General features: G+C 54.4%; 1 protein-coding gene across 1 annotated transcript in view; it reads left to right on the top strand.

Moving 5' to 3' along the window:
* Nucleotides 1-9573: 9573 nt before the first annotated feature.
* si:dkey-246i14.3 (ephrin A4) overlaps nucleotides 9574-19924 on the top strand; it is a 39775-nt gene continuing 29424 nt past the window's right edge. Inside the window, 1 exon segment of the mRNA XM_056286527.1 lies at nucleotides 9574-9864. Coding sequence (XP_056142502.1) covers nucleotides 9740-9864 — 125 coding nt within the window. The 5' untranslated portion in view covers nucleotides 9574-9739.

Below are 19924 nucleotides of genomic sequence, written 5' to 3'. Positions count from 1 at the left end.
CGCCCCAGCACCCAGTGAAGACCCTGTATTACCGAAGAACAACAGAGAGGGGGGGGGCAGGCGGAGAGGGAAGGGGTCGAGGGGAGATTGGAGGCTGTAGCCGTGATGACGAGGGGAAAGGTGGGAGACGCAGTCAGACTGCCGGCATCTCTGCGCGTCGTATCCAGTTGGGACCTCTTACACCGTCAATAGTAATGGATAGCAGGCGGCCTATCAATACAATAAGATGCCTCGTCTCCTTTATCTGCCCGACGTGTTGCGCCCGGCAATAACAATAGTCCCGTCGGCCGCATTGAGAATCTATTCGGCATATTCACTTCTCCTTTCTCCCACATGAATAACAATTCTTAGTTACCGGAGTTGAAGCAAGGCACCTCTCCAGACAACAAAGGAGACAAATGAAACAAGAAAATGGGCGCAGGAGTACAGAGGGGGGGGGGGGGAGAAAGAGGGAGTCAATGAAATGAGAAACAGACTAAATAAAGGAGAGAGAAGGCAAGAGAGGAGGGCTGGGGAGGGAGGTGACAAAGGCGAAATGCATTTAATAAACACGTCTCTATGGTAACCGAGGCATAATTTGCTTGGTGAGAAATGGAGAATGACGGAGAGCCAGGGAGAGGGGGAATAGAAAGAGCATTTACCATCACTGCTTGAGTCCAGAGCTGTAATTACGGAACCGAGGGGCAAAGAAAAAGAGGAGGGGGGGGTGGTGGTACTCACATGGAAGGAGATGTAACACAATGTACTCTACCGAAGGGAAAGGAGAAAGTGGAAAAACACCAAAGCAAAACCCCTGACCCCCGTGAAGCAGGCACTGCTGCAGCTGAGCGGGCGGGGTGGGAGAGCGGGAGCGAAGTACGGGGAGGGGGGAGGGGGGGTGGACAACAGATAAAAAAGTTGCACTTGTGGGGAAAAAAAGGACATCAGAGATAGTTCTGAGAAAGGCCTAGTTTGGTTGTGTTGTAACGACCGCGGATGAGTAAACTCGCAAGCCCTCGGCTAACGGGTCGGACCCTTTTAGTCGACCGGCTAGCGCGGTCGCCCGTGGTGCGGGAGACCCGGCCCAGATAGCGAAGTTGCTGTGCCCCGGACCCGTCCCACACCCGACTTTCATCTTTCTGTCATCCGGCCCACATATCACGTGAAATGATGGGCACTCGGGCGGTCCGCTCCTGTTTGCCAGATCTGGGCCAGAACCAAGCCATAGCAATGCTGCACGTGCCACATCTTTGCCAAAGGTGGCCATATTTGATTTGGCATATCTGGGCCATATTTGCTATTATACATGTGGGCCACTTCAGGCTCACATCCGTTTTGTCAGGGCCGGAAGAAGGCCAATCAGTGCGGCGGCGTTGCCTGAAGTGGCCCACATCCGGATGCTATCGGGGGAGTTCGTGTCCCGGCTGCGGCGGTTCCCGGCTGCCCCAAGAATTCGCTACGCTGGTGCCAGAAGTGGGGTGGTGAGACCGTGAGGCCGTCGGAAACGCGTGCGCCCAGAGGCGTGAGGGAGCTGGTATGCTGAAGCATGGGGACACGCTTCCCGAAGGAGGGGGGGGGGTAGTGTAACGCCCACGGATGACTTGGTAGCCCTTGGCTAACGAGTCGGACCCTTTAGTCGACTGGTTGATGTAGACCCGTGGTGCGGGAGACTCAGGTTCGCGTCCCGGCTGCGGCGGTTCCCGGCGGCCCCCCGAATTCGCTACAGTATTATTGAGTAGGTGGTATGCATGCATGCGTGTGTGTGTGTGTGTGTGTGTGTGTGTGTGTGTGTGTGTGTGTGGGTGGGGGTGCACCCCAGATAGCATCCGGATGTGGGCCACTTCAGGCAATGATACGGCACTGGTGGTCTTCTTCTGGCCCTGACAAAATGGATGTGAGCCTGAAGTGCCCCACATGTATAATAGCAAACATGGCCCAGATATGCCAAATCAAATATGGCCACCTTTGGCAAAGATGTGGCACGTGCAGCATTGCTATGGCTTGGTTCTGACCCAGATCTGGCAAACAGGAGCGGACCGCCCAAGTGTAATCATTCCGCGCGGTATGTGGGCCGGATGAAAGTGTCGGGTGTGTGGCGGTTCCGGGCCACGGCGATATCTGGGACGGCTCTACCTGTGTGCCTCTCCGCGGAACAAGAGAACGGATGACAGAACCGGCAGAACCCGGCGAGGCCTTCAGACGAGCGCTTGTTCCGAGTCAGTCGCGTGTCGACGTTTAACGGCACGGCGGGAACAGCTGTCAGGGGCCGCGTGCGAGATTGAGTGGCAGCCCGTATTAATATTACCAGCGGCCTATGAGCGGCGCGGGGGAGGCAACGAGCGGGAGGAAGAGGAAGGGTTAAAAAAAAAGAGCGAGGGAGGAAGGAGAGTGACGGACCAAAGGGAAGCGTGCTATGTGGGGGAAGCTGGAAGTGCTCCGAAGATGAGGGAGAGATAGACGGGCTGAGACGAGCGTGGGACATGCAGGAATATGACCCATCCACACAAAAAGGGGGGGGGGGGAGACCAAAATAGGAGGATTACAGAAAGGAAGGAGTAGTGGATTGTGTGTGTGTGTGTGTGTGTGTGTGTGTGTGTGTGTGTGTGTGTGTGTGTGTGTGTGTGTGAGTGTGTGTGTGTAGGGTAGTTGATTACAGCTCTGGCGAGTGGTTTGGTGTCAGCCTGTATGTGTGGAGATAACAGGATTAAGAGGCTACTGACACTACTGTACACCAGCAATGGAAGGAGAGAGTGTAATGGGGAAGTGTGTGTATGTGTGAGAGAGAGAGAGAGAGAGAGAGAGAGAGAGAGAGAGAGAGAGAGAGAGAGAGAGAGAGAGAGAGAGAGAGAGAGAGAGAGAGAGAGAGAGATAGAGAGAGAGAGAGAGAGAGCGAGCGAGCGAGCGAGAGAGAGAGAGAGAGAGTGTGAGAGAGAGCGAGAGCGAGAGCGAGAGAGAGAGAGAGAGAGAGAGAGAGAGAGAGAGAGAGAGAGAGAGAGAGAGAGAGCGAGAGAGAGAGAGCGAGAGAGCGTGTGAGTAAGAGCAGAAAAAAAAATCCCCCAAAAAAGTGTGAAAAATGGAAATGAGGCGGAACTTAAAGGGATATACTACTTAAATCCTGAATTCACATATTTGAACGGGGGAGGAGGGGGCGCCGGGGGGGGGTGGGGGGCGCTCTACTGGGGTACTGGATGTGACGGACTCAAGTGTTCGTTTCCAGCTTTCACATTCGCCGTGGCTCCGTAAGGCGGACACACCTCCACCCGTGGTGCACAGCCTCTTTAAAAAGGTTAGGGCGGAGGCCGAAAGACTTTGGAACGGCTGATAAAACGCGGTGCGGAGTCCTAAAGCCGTCCCAGGTGACACATTTATGACACCGGCCGATCCCCGCCGGTGTCCTTGAGGAAGAAAATCCCTACAACCGGCAGCAGCCAGTCCAGTGTTTAGGTCCAGGAGCCCCGTGGTGGCCCGGCGGCCCGTCCAGGGTGTCTCCCCGCCTGCCGCCCAGTGACTGCTGGGGTGGGCTCCAGCATCCCCGCCAGCCTGAGAGCAGGACAGGCGGTTGGATAATGGGTGGATGGATGGGTGGATGGAGTCAGCAACAGCCGTGAAACTAGTCCTAGTGATTGCACCAACAACCAAAACTTACTTCAGCAAAACAATTCTTGCACACTACCATAACACACAGAGTACCGTGACGACAAGAAACACACAACACACAGCAGCTCAGCTTTACTGCCGTGTGTGTTTGACTACACTGACACTCTTGTGCTCTGGCTCTCTCTGCCGTAACACAAAGCACACAAGGACAAAGGGGAAAAAAGACTACATACACAATATACGGCGCACAACACAACAAGGTAGGGGTGCATATGGGTGTGTCAGCTGTTCAGCGACCCGCCTGCCTTGTGGGAAGAAGCTACTACTGAGACGGGCGGAGTGAGACTTGATGCTCCGGTAACGTCTTCTTAGATGGCAGGAGCGAGAGCGAGACGTGAGCGGGGAGCGGGGAGCGGGGGTCCTCCACGACGCGTCGGGCTTTGCCTTCTGCAGCGAGGGGTGTAAATGTTACGAAGCCGCGGCGGTTCCACGCCAGCGAGTTCCGCTGCTGCCTTTACAGTCCTTCGGCAGCAGCCCGCAGGCCCCGAGCGGTCAGGTTGCCAAACCACACCGTGACGCGGCCTGTCAACACAGCCTCCGGGCTGCTGAGATAACAGCTCGTCGGAGTGTCGGGGCTCCAACTCTCGAGACGCCTCGAGAACACACAGTCTCCGCCGTGCCTCCTTCAGGCACGCGGCTGGCGTCGCGAGACCACGCGAGGGCGTCTGGGACGTGTAAACCGAGAAAGCCCCAAACGCCACAGTTTCAACACGCGGCCCAATAAATTCCCCCCCAAATTATGAAAAATAACCTCGCCTCGCCTCGGTCGTCCGTCGGGACGCCCCAAATGAAGGACGGAGGGGGCGAACGGGAGAGGGTCGGCGGGGAACGGCTGCAGGAGCTGCCGGACCGAGAACAGCACGTTCCAAAGCCGTGTTCGCGAGCTGTTCAAGCGCAACAGGGATGTGAGGAGGAATCCCTCCCGCATGGGACGTAAACGGGAGGAGCTGATGGAGGAGAAGGGGATATTCTCTGTGCAGGTCAGAGAAGGTCACCGCCGGGGTTTCCTGAAGCTGAGGCGCCTCCGGGGACCGGTGGAGAACCAGGAGTCTGCCCAAAAGGAGCGGCGCCACAACGCTCGCCACATCCGGTCCAAACTCGACCGAGCTGCGGCTGGGAGGGAATTCCTGAAGCTGAATGAACACATTCAGGTCCTGCAAGGGGAAGATCTTGTCTTTGGAAGCTCAGATGACCAGCGCTACACAGGGAGAGACACGGGGCCCGTGATGAAGAAGAGACAGTTGCGGGGACGAGAGAGTTTCAACGTGTGACGGCTCACGTTGTTTAATAAACCGTTGAGACGCAGCCCGGGCAGCCTCGTCGTTAAAGTCGAACTCCAGACACCACGTGAAAAATAAAGGCAAATGATATTGGGCTAGTCTCAGTATCCCCTTATGATAACCACTGCCCTCGTTTGGGATCCCATGGTTGTGATGAAGGCCCGTTTAATGGAAAGTTTCCACATCAAAACAGGCTTTGACATCGGCGTGTCTGCGTCCTAGACATGCCGGGATTTGTTGCCGAGCACAAATATAACGCCGTCTGTTTTCTCGGCCTTGCCAAACGGAGATCTGAAATGTTAAGGAGATAACCTCTGTGGGGTGAAAGGGAGTGTTTACCAAGATGTGAACAATAATTTTTTTTTTGTTTTTCTGAAAATTGTTTTTTCAGCATTTTGGCTTTATTGACGGCGATAGTGGGCGGCACAGTGGCGCAGTAGTTAGTGCGGTCGAGGTCCTGGGTTCGAGCCCCGGGGTAGCCCAACCTTGGGGGTCGTCCCGGGTCGTCCTCTGTGTGGAGTCTGCATGTTCTCCCCGTGTCTGCGTGGGTTTCCTCCGGGGGCTCCGGTTCCCTCCCACAGTCCACAGACATGTAGGTCAGGTGACTCGGCCGTGCTAAATTGTCCCTAGAGGGTGTGTGTGTGTGTGTGTGTGTGTGGGCCCTGTGATGGCCTGGCTGCCTGTCCAGGGTGTCTCCCCGCCTGCCGCCCAGTAACTGCTGGGATAGGCTCCAGCATCCCGAGAGCAGGATAAGCAGTTTGGATAATGGATGGATGACAGTGATAGTGGAGAGATGGGAGGACATGCAGTGAAGGGACCGAGCCGGATTTGAACCCAGACCGCTGCGGTCAGGACTCTCAGCACACTCCACCAGGTGAGCCACCGGGGCAAAACACACATCTGACACGAGAGAACCATGGCAACGAGGATGAGGAGGTGAGGAAGGTTGACGGAAAGACACAGAGAAAGAGAGAAAAGGAGGCGTTTGGAAAATGGCGTGGAGAAGGGCCGACACACGAATAGCCAACACGGCAATGGGAGGGTGATGGAAATGTGAAGAAAAAGAAAAGAAGAAGAAGGTTCATTCCAAGAGAGGAAAGAAAGCAGTCCCAACAGTCATTGGGCGGCAGGTGGAGAGGTACCCTGGACAGGCCGCCAGGCCATCACAGGGCCTAAATTCCAGTCCTCTTATTTGTTTGTTTGTTTGTTTGTTTGTTTATTTATTTTTGGCTTGAAATCTTGCCAAGAAGAACTACCTTAGTCCAAGATAAGGCCAGTCCATATCAATGGAGCCAGCCCTCAAAGGTACAGCTCCAGCATCCCCACGACCTTGAGAGCAGGATAAGCGGCTTGGATAATGGAAGGATGGATGGATGGAAAGAAAGCAGATACAATTGTATCCAGTTCATCTGGATACAAAGTTTATACATCCATATAGTATACACATTGTATCCAGATGAATTGCTTCCACCTTCTTTGATTTTCCTCATCACATACGGTTCAATCAGTTCACCCGGACACAAAGTTTTCACAAACGTTGTATCCAGATGAACCGATTCAACTCTCTCTTTGATTTTCTCACCTGGATTATTGGGCGTGCATCAGGACGCCATCCCCGAGAGCTTCCCGTCTTTTGTCTGGTTTAAAACGGTTATTACCGGGTGTGAAATGCATCAGCCTTGCAATCAGTATGACTGCTAATTTTTTTTTTATCATAATGGGAGATTTTAATCAATACTCCCATGGGGAAAATTACACCAGTTTTCTCTGCCCAATCAGAATCAAGCATGTAACACCAGGTGGGTGAACTTAATCCACGGCACGAAGTGGTCATGCCACCTCTCTTTATATCAAACAGAAAATTCACCTGACCTGACTTCAACTTGAAAGTGCCCCCCCCCACACGGTGGTATTGTTTTTAGATTCCCCCCCCCCTTGTTCTCCCCAATTGTCTCTGGCCAATTACCCCTCTCTTCCCAGCCGTCCCGGTCGCTGCCCCCTCTGCCGATCCGGGGGGGGGGGCTGCGTGGAGTCACCAGCCGCTTCTTTTCACCTGACAGTGAGGAGTTTCACCGGGGGGGGGGGTGTAGCGCGTGGGAAGATCACGCTATTCCCCCCAGTTCCCCCTCCCCCTTGAACAGGCGCCCCGACCGACCGGAGGAGGCGCTAGCGCAGCGACCAGGACACACACCCCCATCCGGCTTCCCACCGGCAGACACGGCCAATTGTGTCTGTAGGGACGCCCGACCAAGCCGGAGGTAACGCGGGGATTCGAACCGGTGATCCCCAGGTTGGTAGGCGACAGAATAGACCGCCACACCACCCAGATGCCCCGCACGGGGGTACTGTTTGTTATCAACGGGATCGAGAGAAAGAGACAGCAGAGGGACAAGTAAATTGGATGTTAAACAGAACATCACTGTCCGCTCCCAATCGATAAGAGGGGGGGGGGGACAACGGGGAGAGGGAGGAAGAGGAACAGGAATGCCCCCGTGTACGGTGCTTCATCACTGCGGCCCTCTCCGTGCTCCGCGGAGGGATGCTTCAGCACGCGAGGGGCAAATTAGCCACACAGGAACACCGAGGCACCATGGGAAATTAATGATCAGGACCTCCAGGAAGTGAGCTAATGAGTCCTACTGTCACACACATGCACACAGAGAGAGAGAGAGAGAGAGAGAGAGAGAGAGAGTGGGGGGGGGAGGGTGTAGAGAGGAAGGAGGGGCTGGGAAGGAATTAACTAAACATGCAGTCGCAGCTTAACAGAAAGCTAGCCATGTAGCTGTGTCGGGATGAGTGATGATGCTAGCACAATAGCTGGTTTAGTAATCACAGGGAGAGCGTCAATAATTAGACAGGACCACCTGTGGCTCTCGCGCATGGAGGTAGGGTGATTACTGTCACTACATCCTCCCCCGGGGTGGCTGACAACAACAAGAGATTAATAGTAACACCACGAACGGGCGACACGAAGACACCTGCAGACACAAGAGCGTGCGCGCGCGCCAAACAGACGCACGCTTCAGGCGGGCGAAGTGTTAATGAGCCAAACGCGGGACCGCCGGTGATGGGCGACACTCTTGATGGGGGGCCACCTGCTGTTGGATGACTATCATCATCATGACAGTCGTGTCGTCATGACGATCGTGTCATCATGACTACCACCTGGACGCCCCCACTTCACCCAGCACACTCCACGGAACAAATGGCCGGCGGAGAACGGCAGACCGTCGGAGATGGGCCACGCGATCCAGAACGGGCCGCCGTGGGTGCGGGTCTTTGTTCCGAGCAAGCAGTTACACACCCGATTCTATTAGTCTTCGCTAAGGACCTTGATTTGTAGACTCGGGTGTGTAACTGGGTGGCCGGTTGCCTCACAGCAAGAAGGTCCTGGGTTCGAGCCCCTGGGGTAGTCCAACCTTGGGGGGGGGGGTCGTCCTCTGTGTGGAGTTTGCATGTTCTCCCCCGTGTCTGCGTGGGTTTCCTCCCACAGTCCAAAGACCTGTAGGTCAGGTGAATCGGCCGTACTAAGCTGCCCCTAGGTGTGAATGTGTGTGTGTGGGCCCTGTGGGACGGCCCTGACGGCCTGTCCAGGGTGTCTCCCCGCCTGCCGCCCGATGGCTGCTGGGATAGGCTCCAGCATCCCCGCCGCCCTGAGACCAGGACAAGCGGTTCGGATAACGGCTGGATGAAGGTGTGTGCTTGTTTAGAACCAAGATCCGCACCCCCCCCACGAGCCCTTCCCGGGCCACCTTGCCCATCCCTTCACAGCTTGTTCGGTGTGGATGCGACTAGTTGTTGCAGACCTTTGCACGGGGCTTGCAGTGATACATCACATCCGCCGCCGATTGGATTTCCGCTCCTTCCGTCAGCAATAAAATCTCAAGCGCCCCGCAATCAGAAGAAACTGCTGCAAGAACCCCTTCGTCATAACAGGGGCGCGTTCAGCTAAGGGAGCAATAATGCCACGATGAACGCCGCCGCCGTGACTGGATATTGCACGTTTGACACTTTTATTCTGTTTTATTTCAATAATTTTCTCCCGCGCGCCTGTACAAACACGTCGCCTTTACGGCCGTGCTGTAAAACAAAGTGGCTCGCCGAGAGCCCGATGGTTTTTCCTGTCTATCCGGGTCCGTCCGGGTCCATCTATGTCCGCCCGCCAGGCTGCTGCGCGGGCGGGGGTTGGTCCCCAAACCAGGTGGTTCTGAGGACCGAGGAGAGGCTCTCCTCCCGTTGCGCACACCAGTCGGCGCACCTCCCTAGGACAAACAACCAAAACGCGGAAGACGGCGACGCCACACCCTGCCCCTCTGATTGGCCCGAAGTTTCCTAGGCGACGCCCTCGGGCCCGCCCTTTACCACAGTCCGGCAGAGCCCCGCTGCTGCCAAAGTGGATGGGCACCCCCCCTCCCCCCCCCAACCGACTTCACGAAGCACTCGCTCGGTACGTCCCGGAGAAGCGGCTTTAATCCGACCCCACCGGGAGAAACCGCGGACGCGCCTCCAAACCACTTCACCGCGGGACTGGACACGTTTGAATGCCGACTTTAAATTTTTAAAAAAAAAACCCCGAACCTGCAACCTGGAAAGCCTCGGGCGTTCTCCGGCAGTCTGCGCTCCGGGTATGGCACGGCAACTCCTGCCGGAGAAACGCTCCGCTTTCCTCGCTTAATTGAGTTCCTTTCCCGAGGAGTTCGGGTCTGTCTGCCGAGTTTGGCTTCTTCTTCTCCTCTCTGTCCGTACCGCCGTGCCTGCGGGGAGAGAGCAGCCGCCGCCGCCGCCGCCCCCCCCCTCCCTTACTCGGCCCCGCGGCAGTGAGGATGGGCCACCTGTGGACACCGGGAGCCTTCCCCGCCGCCTGGACGGTCTTCCTGTTTCTCTTCAACTCCGTCTCCGGCAGCCTGGCCAAGAGACACGTAGTTTACTGGAACTCCACAAACGCAAGGTGAGAAACCCACTTACCCCCCCCCCTCCTCCTCCTCCTCCACGGAAATAACGCTCCTCATCGTTTCCTCCTATAACGCCGCGTCACGCAGCTGGGCGAACAGCTTAACCTTTAACCTTATCTAACACAAACCCGAGCTGGCCCTTTATTAAGGCGGAAATGAAGTGTTCAGGATTTCCACGTTCACAGGATGAGTCGTGTAGGAAGGAGCCTCGTTGGTCTAACCGGGCTGCACAGCTCGCCTCACCTGAAGGTGTTGCGCCGTCACCGGAGTAATGGCTGCTGAGGGAGTCAGGCTGGCAGCGGGGCCAGAGCGCCCTCCCCCCCCCGCCATCACGCATGCAGGGGTTTGACTGGCTGGCTGACTGATTGGCTGGCTGGCGTCTTTTTCCGTTAATTGGCGTTGGATGCTTGCTGGGTGTGAATGCACAAAGCCGAGCCATCTGACGTGCTGTGTGTGTGTGTGTGTGTGTGTGTGTGTGTGTGTCTGTGTGTGAGTGAAGCCTGGACTGTGGGTACACAGTAGGCCTGCCTTAGGCAGCCATCTGCCAAGGAGTGCCAAGAGTCTGCAGGTTTTCCTTCCAAGTAGTCTCTGCAGCAGATGAACTGCCCGCTTTGGTTGACGGTGTGCTGAGAAATGCAGTAATCTGTTGCGGTGAGGAGCCCCCCCCTCCCTCCCCCCCATGGCCAGAGTGCCACGCAAGGGGGGGGGCGGGGTCTATAGGCAATTAAAAGACACACTTCCCCCCCATGGGGACATGTTTTTTTTTTTTGGTCATCATCGTTCAGTAGCGCTGCAGCGCAGTCTTAATAAGCTCGTGCGTTCATCCAGGTCTCGTTTATATAGCAATTATATTTAATGTCCAACCCGCTCGTGCCCGTGGTACGCTTTCTGTAGGGCGCACGCCGGGAAGAGTCGGTTGTTCAAGTGTCCCAGAGTACAAGACAAGTGTCTGTGATTACACCAGCGTTGTCATACTGGCGTTTTGATAGGCTGGTTGTCTGGCGTGTAGTCTCTTGGGGGGGGGGACGGGGGCCTGGAGACGGCCTTCCAGATGTTGGATCCGAGGAGGAGAACCGCTGCCAGACCCCGCGGAGGCCTTGGCGGAGGATGTTTTGCTAATCCGGGGTACGTCCTTCCCTCGGGGACCATCCTGCGGTGTGAAGGGGGACAGCTCGGCTGCTGTGCGTCCTTCTGAGAGGGGGGGGGGGGAGTTGGGAGAGGAAATATCATCATTCATAAACCGTTCCCCCCCGGAAAGATGACCCCCGACGCCCGGCAAATTATACACTATCATAATTATATCACGCAGACATGCTGCGCCCCTTTATTTTTAGCGTGCGCGTGACGGTCGTTATTGCTGCGCCGGCCAGCATGACTGCAGCTCCCCTAATATGGCCAAGCGACGCCACTCACATTTTTAGACAAACTGACTCTGCGTCCATTTATATTGTCTCCGTAATGCACAACACAACACAACACAACACAACATGGCATCAGGAATAGCTGTGTTAAAGTGACTACTGCTGGTGTGGAGCAAAGGGTCTTATAGGCGTGTCGAGGTGGTTTTGGCCAGTTTGGGATGGGTGCAACCACTTATCCAAGGAGGAGGGGGAACCTTTGTCAGTCAGGTGGCCCGCCACCTGTTTTTCCACCCATTTGATTGAATCATGAAAAGTTTTTTTTCTTTTTTTTTGTAAACATCCATCCCTACAATATCCAAGCCGCTTATCCCATCCAGGGTGGCGGGGATGCTGGAGCCCAACCCAGCGTGACGTCACTGGGCGGCAGGAGGGGAGACACCCCGGACAGGCCGCCAGGCCATCACAGGGCCGAAGGCTGCCAATATGAGTTTTCAAAATGCCACTTTTTTTTGGGGGGGGGGGATTTTTACCCCTTTTGCTCCCCAATTGTACTCGGCCAATTACCCTATTTTCCGAGCCGTCCCGGTCGCTGCTCCACCCCCCCCCCCCTCTGCTGATCCGGGGAAGGGCTGCAGACTACCACATGCCTCCTCCCATACAGGTGGAGTCGCCAGCCGCTTCTTTTCCCCTGACAGTGAGGAGTTTCACCAGGGGGGACGTAGCACGTGGGAGGATCACACTATTCCCCCCAGCCCCCCCCCCCCCGAACAGGCGCCCCGACCGACCAGAGGAGGCGCTAGTGCAGCGACCAGGACACACACCCACATCCGGCTTCCCACCCTACAGACACGGCCCATCGTGTCCGTAGGGACACCAGACCAAGCCGGAGGTAACACGGGGATTCGAACCGGCGATCCCTGTGTTGGTAGGCAACAGAAACAGACCGCCACGCCACCCGGACGCCTTGCCACTTTAACAGGGACAAGGCAGAGGCGCAGGAGCTCGGGCCTTACTTTGGCTCTTCCTGTGCACGTGTATGCTCTCGGCGCTCTGGCACGCGGTTGCCTCCGTCTGCGCTACACCCATGGGGCAGCATGCCGACCTCAGGCACTTGATCTCCTTCTCCTCCTCCTCTTCATCATAATTCCCCCGCCTCGACCCCGGTTTGCACCCATCCCCTTTGGGTGTTGGGGTTAGTGATTAGGCTACTTATAGGAGGTTAGAGGTAGGGGGTTCACGGGCGTTTGTTCTGAATACTCTGCCCTACATAGCTTTCTGCTAACACAGGTGCATGTTAAAGTCTGAAGTGCTGCTGTGTGCAAGCAAATGTGTAGTTGTGTAATGGCAAGTTGTGTGTGTGTGTGTGTGTGTGTGTGTGTAATGGCTTGATTGGGGCTATTAGCAAGGCAGAGCGAGGCTCACCTGCTGATCCAGGTGTTCTCGTCTGGCTAATTGAAGGGTTGAGACGGGCAGAGCTGCAGGGCATGTAGGGTCGCTGTCCAAAATAACGCATCTCCCATTCCCCCCATCCACTCATTTACCAGCTCCTCCTCCTCGCCATGAGGCCCCGACTCCCCGAACGCTCTCTGAAATAGATGTGCTTTCCACTTTACAGCTGTTGACCGTCCACAAACGCTTTGTCATTCGGTTTTCGGTGCCGTCTTATATATTTTCCATCGCCTGCGGAGGTGGAAAGAAAATGTCAGCCGCTCGGATTCTGCCCGGGGACCCATTGACAGGTCTGCAGAGCTCGTGCGGTGCTGGAGTCAGCCAAGGCTAAGTCCCGAGTTTCCAGGCAGGTTAGCGCCCCGGCCGGCCCTGTGCTCGGGAGCCAACGAGGACGGCGGCGGGGAGGAGCACTGCGAGGATTAGGGAGCACCTTCCTGCTCTCTCAAGGATTCAGGGACGGATGGTCACAGCTTGCAGTTGGGGGGGGGGGTTGTTGACGGCAACACCACAACTATCGCAATGCCATCATCGTCGTGGCGGAGGGAAGCCCACTGTGGCGGAGAAACGCTCTCATCAGCAACACCACCCAATCACAAAAGCTATCAGTGGAGCTGTAATCTTACACCCGGACCCAAGTCCCCTGGGTTTTACCGCCGGCGGCCCTGCGCTCATTCCTCCACTCCTGTCCTCCTCTGTTTTCCTGTCTCTCATCTCTTCTCCGCTCGTCTCCACCCTTTTTTTATTACCTCTCTTGCTTCACCCTTCTGTCCTTTCTCCCCACCCCCACCCCGCCCCACACACACACACAAAACTCCCACCTGCCTAGTGATGGATATTGGCAGTGTGATTAGTTGAGGTTCAGTCATTTTCTCATACCATATTTTCCATTAGGTGCCAGGTAGCTAGCCGGGTTGTCCCGGGGCCCATAAAGGCAGCCAGGCGAGGGGACTGGAGGACAATGGGTTTGTAGGCAAAACACCGCACTGCAGGGTCCGAACACGGCACCGCTGACGGCGAAATAATCACCGTTGGCCTGCCCTGTTTTTAATTAATCTCCAAAATCCAAATTAGAAGGAAACACCTGCCCGGGCTCATTTCTCCAGCCGTCACTCACCGAACATTCAAGGGACACTTGGATGTTCGCTGCGTATGTTGTCAGGATGCTGCGGCCTTCGGGCCTCGCTTTGCCTTTCCTGTTGTTGATTCGGGAAATGACTTGCGACTTGGCTAATGGGCTCATTAGAAGTTGCCGTGGGAACAACCGTCCGCCAGATGCCTAGAACGCCAGATTAGAATGTAATCTGAACCCAAACACTCGCCCATTTGTTTATCGATTCTCGTGCTGGCTAATATCTTCCCGTCTTCTCTGACATTTTACAAAACCGGTGAGAGAGACGACGGCGGCCTATGTTGCGTGCAGGTGCCGCGGTGGCGGCTGGTGAGCACGGTCTCCCCTTTAATGTGGACGATAGAGGACATTCCTCGGCCGTCACCTTTCCCTTCGACATCGAGATTTATGGGTTTAATGAAGCAGGGGCAGCGAAGTGGAGACGGCGGGGCCTCGTCTCCCCTGCTCTTTACTGGTTAACATGGCCGTAACAAAGGCTGAGCAAAACACTTTAACTGGCACCAATTTAGCACCCTCCCGAGTGAAAAATGGAGCCCCGAAATGGAAGTGAAGGGCCCGGCTCGCAGGTTTCGGTGTTGAACATCTTGAGAATCGGACACGCCGGCTTCTTTTCATGGTCGGGGCTCAATTGGTTTGACTGCCCCGTGTTTATGAACAGAGTTAATGATCGTCCTCAATTTTACAACTGGTCCCCCCCCCCCCATCCCGAACCTCTTGCTCTTCAATGGAGGAGAGATGATTTTTCACTTACTTGACTAGATAATGGATCATAGAGTATCATAAACTACATCGTCCCAGCCCAACACATGCTCAACAGTCAGGGCCGAGTGTATAATACTTGTACTTGACTCTTCCCCGAGTTAGCAGGCTGGGGCTAGTTTATTGGTACCCCCCCCTCCGCCTCCCCCATAGGGCATGATTTGTTTTTGAAAAACCTGTTGCACCAAACCAGTTTCTTCACCGAGTTGACCGCAGTGCATTCTTGTCCCACAGCGTCTTCATGCGGCCCTATGTACATTCCTACCCATAAATAAACTGTGGGGGGGGGGGCGGGTAGGTGGTGGGGGGTCTGTCAGATGGTTTATCCCAACCACAAGAACCTTTTTAAGATGAATAACTTGCATGGGGGTGGCTGGCATCCCTAGCGCTTGCCCATAAATTTGTGAGGGGAGTAAAACATCACCCCCAAATCTGAATCACTAAATCAAATGCTCCATTTCCTTGTCCAGTGCCTTACAGTTGGTTTTGGCACACACCTCTCCACCTCCTCCTCCTCCTCCTCGTCCTGTTTCCTCGTCTCTCCCTCTCTCTTGAGCGGAGCCAAGCTCGTAGTAACGTTTCCTCTGGTTTTCAGCTCAGGCTTCAGACTCTCTTCGAGTTTCCTCGCTCCCCGGCTCGCCGTCTCGTTTTCAGACGATTCGCTCCGAAACTTTCCGCCCCTCTCTTTTCTGACCGCGCGGCAGAATGTGCAGGGTCCGAAAATGCATACACGTGCGTTTGAAACCCTGCAGATATGCCGTGAGAGGGGGGGGGGGAGTCCGTGATACCGTACAATAACATCCATCCATTATCCAGACCGCTCGTCCTGCTCTCAGGGTTGCAGCGATGCCGGCGCCCATCCCGGCAGCCATTAGGCGGCAGGCAGGGAGACATCCCGGATGCCATCACAGGGCCCAGGTCAGCGCCCCCTTTAGTCAAGTGGTTCGCCATGTCGCCTCGTGGTGCACTACGACCCCCGGATCGAGTCCCGCGGCGGGCAGAAATGTGCCCGCTCACGGTGGCGGCGGCGGGATCTGGAGCCGCGCCAGATCCTCGTAAATCTCTTCACGATAACACAACTTCAAATATATTTGTTTCAAGTAATGGCTAATTTTCCTTATCTTTCCACCATCACGCATCGCCTGTCACTCATCCTGCCTCTTCAGCCGTCACGCGTGTCATGCGTGTCATGCGGGTGAACGCAAGCGTACGCAAGACTGTGGCGCCCTTGAAATCGCAGCAAGTTCAGACACGGGGGGGGGAAACAAGTATGTGTGACAGATACCACAAGTCCAAAACCGCTGGATTTTCACCCCCCCCCCCCGTCCCCCACGTACCACTCTCGGGAAGGGGGGGGGGGGCTGAAGGTGAGGTGCGAGCCAGCGAAGCGTGTTTAACACGGGAGATGGAATATTTGCGTTGGTTTAGCGTATCTTTATTGTGAGCGCCCCCCTAATAAGTCGACCGTGTAATCCGCCCCCTGTTTATGCATCATTTCTCTCTCGTGCATTCAGGGATGAGCTCGCGTAAATACCGGAGTAAGTCACATTCTGCATACCATACCCCCCCTGCCCCCCGCTGCCCCCCCCCCCCACACACACACACACGTGGATTCGCTTGTGCAAGCACACACAGACGAGCAGGTAGACAAAACGCAGACCCGCACATATTTAAATGAGGGCTGACAGTATTTGTAATTTCTTCTCGACAAGGGAGATGAGTGCACCTCGAGACCGCTGCCCCCTTCAGCCTGGGTCCATGTCTCCTCTTGTGTGTGTGTGTGTGTGTGTGTGTGTGTGTGTGTGTGTGTGTGTGTGTGTGCGTGCATGGCATGTGTAAATGAATGCATTTCCTTCACTCCCCGTGTCTCGTGTGTGTGTGTGTGTGTGTGTGTTAGCTAATCTCTGCCGTAGCCTGGTGAATGATTAACATGGAGAACCTGGCTGAACTATCATCAACAAACCCACAGCGAGGTAATTACCACTTTATTCCCTGCCCCGCTAACAAAACACTCCTTCGCTTTTAATGTTGCACTCCTCTCTCTCTCTCTCTCTCCCGCTCTCTCTCTCTCTTGTATATCAGTCAATGTCTCTTGCCCTCTCTATATCCTATCTTTGTCAGCCTCTATTGTTTTGCCCGCCGCTATGCAAAGTGTTGCATTGTGTGTGTGTGTGCGTGTGTTGAAGTGCGATTGTGTACTTGCTCCGTGTGTGTGTAAATGCACTGTGTGTGTGTGTGTGCGTGTGTGTGTCTGCGGCGCTGAGTGTATTATCAAGAGGTAAACTGTGGCCGAGCCAGTTTGTGTACACTCAAGCGTCTCCATCTCTGCAGGAAAACAATGTGTGGCAGTGATTTTCGTGATTTGTTAGCCTGCGAATTGACATTTGGCGCCATTGTGTTGGCTAGAATTCATTTCAGTAGAACAATGGCCTTGTCGGAGGGGTAAAGAGGGTGTGTGTGTGTGTGTGTGCGCGCTCGGTTGCACTTGCGTATGTGCGATTGTGTAATTGAGTTTTAGTGTATGAGTGTGTGTGTGAGTGTGTGTGTGTGTGGGAACGTGTGGTTTTTTTTTTGGAGTGGCCCGCTGGTTTGCATTTAAGGGAAGTGTTTATTTCCTCGCGCTGCAGACGGGAGTACGACTCGGTCCCCCTGCGAAACAACAAAACCCAGATATCCAGCAGGAAGTGCTGCCCGGCCCCATTAAAACACCTCACACTGGTGATCCATTTGTGATTTATCGAATTTGAATAATTGCTTCCCGCCCCCTTTTAGCCGGTGTGTAGAGGAGCGGAGCTGCAGTGGTTCTGGGACCCGGGGGGGGGAGGGGGGGGGGAACAAACTCTTGGTTCCTGGTTCGAAACCACCGGTTGTGTTTCCGTGGGAACGTGTTACTCGTGTGTGGGTTGGGTTTTAATAGGTCGTTCTGTCCTCGCGCGTTTCTTCATGTAGGTGTGTTGCTCAAGTGTTAAGGAGAAAAAAGGTGTGTTGTTGCCCTTGGGTGCTTGTTTTTTTTTTGGGGGGGGGGGGAGGGTAGAAGTGGGATTGTGCAATGAATTCTCCGCTCCTCGGAAATGTTCCGTGACCTCATTTCTCCTCCTTTTTTTTTTTTTTCAGGTGTGGATTTTTACAAAGGTGGATGCTGCCTCCTAGTTTTCTGGTGTGTGTGTGTGGGGTGTGTGTGTGTGTGTGTGTGGGGCATGAAATCAGTAATCCTCAATTTTACTAAAAGAGAGAGAGAGGGCACCTCAGGATTGTGTTACATTACACCTCCGAGTGGAAACTTACATAAACAAGTCGCACAACAACAACAACAACAAAAAAATGCCTGCTGCAATGAAGGTGTGTGTACACACACACACACACACACACACACACACACACACACACACAGTCAGCCCGACACTGTCTCTCTCAAACACACTGTGTTGAAAATGAGTTTTGGGCCGAGGCCTGGCGGTGTGGATGCCGGCGTATTAAAATGGATCAGATAGTCACAGTGCCGCCCGCCCGGCGCCGGCGGAGCAGACATGGCGTACAGGCATGAAAGGACGGCTGCTCTCTCCCCCTGGTCAGGGTATTTAGTCAATCGATACCAATTTAACACCCAGATTATTATCGCCAGCCTCTCGCATTATCGCCGGGCTGCATATGGACTCATCTCTTTCCCAATTTCTCTCGTTTTCTCACCCTCCCCCCCCCCTCTCTCCCCCCCTCCCCCTGCCGCCCTGTTTCTCTGTGTACACATATACATCAGCATTAGCTTCTATTAAGCCGTAATAAGTTGGATTGTGTGGATTTCTCCAAGTGGGGCGGAACAGCTGCAGAATGAAATGAGGCTGGGCGCCGCCTGCCTCTCGGTTTGGCGTGTGCTGCTTGGCTCTGGCACAAAATGGCCGCTGTGTTTTCTGTGTGCGGAGAAAGGGATCGCTGTGAGGGCTGTGCGAGTGCATTCATTCGTGCGACAAAAATTATACGGCATTGTTATGCGTGTCGAGACAAGTTGTTGCTTCTTCTTTCTTTTTTTTTTGCAAATAAGGATTTGAAAATGTAGCGAACCTTGTGCACGCCTGGTATGGAAGCCGCAGCAGAATAAAGGAATTCGCTAAAGGGCAGTGTCGGTAACCGTGTTGTGTTGCATCTAAGAACCCTCTCTTTTCACACACTCCCCACGCATGAATACACACTACACACTACGCTCTCGCACTCATTTCAGAAATGCTGTCGAGAGGCAGCCGGGGAATTCCCTGCAACAGAAATTGAATTAGTATTGACCCAGGTGGAGCAAAAGGCCGTAGGAGGGGACCTGGATCATTGTGTACCCCGCAAGGTTTGCGGCGCCGGGAGAGCGCGGGGACATGTGGACATAATGCCACGGGACACGCGGGTGACGCTTCAACACACACACACACACACACACCGGCTTTGAAGGATCAGTAAAGATCTCCCCCCCCCCCTCTCTGTTTGCCTTTTAACGATTGTTCCTGCTATGATTCTAAAGATGTCATTTTGGTCGTCAGCACAATGGTTGCCGTGGCAACGTCCACTTTCCCCCCCCCCTCCTGTGTTGCCACGCAAATGTAAGAGGTTGATGCTTTTGGGGTGTGACTGTTTCGAATTTTAGTCAGCAAGCCTTACTGGAATTTCTCTTGCGTTGTGTTGTTGTTGTGTTGTCCTCAAAGGTTGTTAGCTGCACAATTTGCTAATTTTAAAGCAGTGGAATTTTTTTTAGTTTTTTTTTTTTTTTTTTAGATTTTGTTAGCGGTGTTATTAAGAGATGGATGGATGGATTGCATTTACGTATTTCAATTTTCTATTCGCAGCTTTGTTGCAGCAGTTTAGCCAGAAGATGATGGATGAGTTAAAAATCAATAGCGGCGCGCGCTGGTGACGTCATTCTCTCCATCCATCCATCCATCCATCCAGTCTTGCAAAAAATACGATATGAAATACGCGAGATACCGCCGCGCGTCTCTCGTGACGTCGCCACGTGTCGTCGTCGCTGATGACCAGCTGCGTTGTGACGTCATGAGCGCGTTCGCCGCAGCCGTGCCGGCTGCAGGAGCGCTCTCCTCCCTACCAGATCATGCTTCATGGCACAGTAAGACCAGTGATTAAAGTGGGCCGGAGCTCCCCGGATCCCGACACCGGCACCTCCCCTCCTCCTCCTCCCCCGAGTCAACCGGAGCTGAGATCCGGCAGCACTCTGTAGACAGGAGTAATTTCAACCTTTTTGTCACAGTAAAATTTAAAACAAAAAACATTTTTATATTTTTATACTACTTTACTTTTTCTAAAAGTTTGAATGACGTCGCGTCCTCACGTGACCCGCACCTGCCTGCTGTCTGGCTTCACCAGACA

The sequence above is a fragment of the Lampris incognitus genome, chromosome 9 (genome assembly GCF_029633865.1).
Source record: "Lampris incognitus isolate fLamInc1 chromosome 9, fLamInc1.hap2, whole genome shotgun sequence".
NCBI lineage: Eukaryota > Metazoa > Chordata > Actinopteri > Lampriformes > Lampridae > Lampris > Lampris incognitus.
This window is presented reverse-complemented; position numbering and strand designations above follow the sequence as displayed.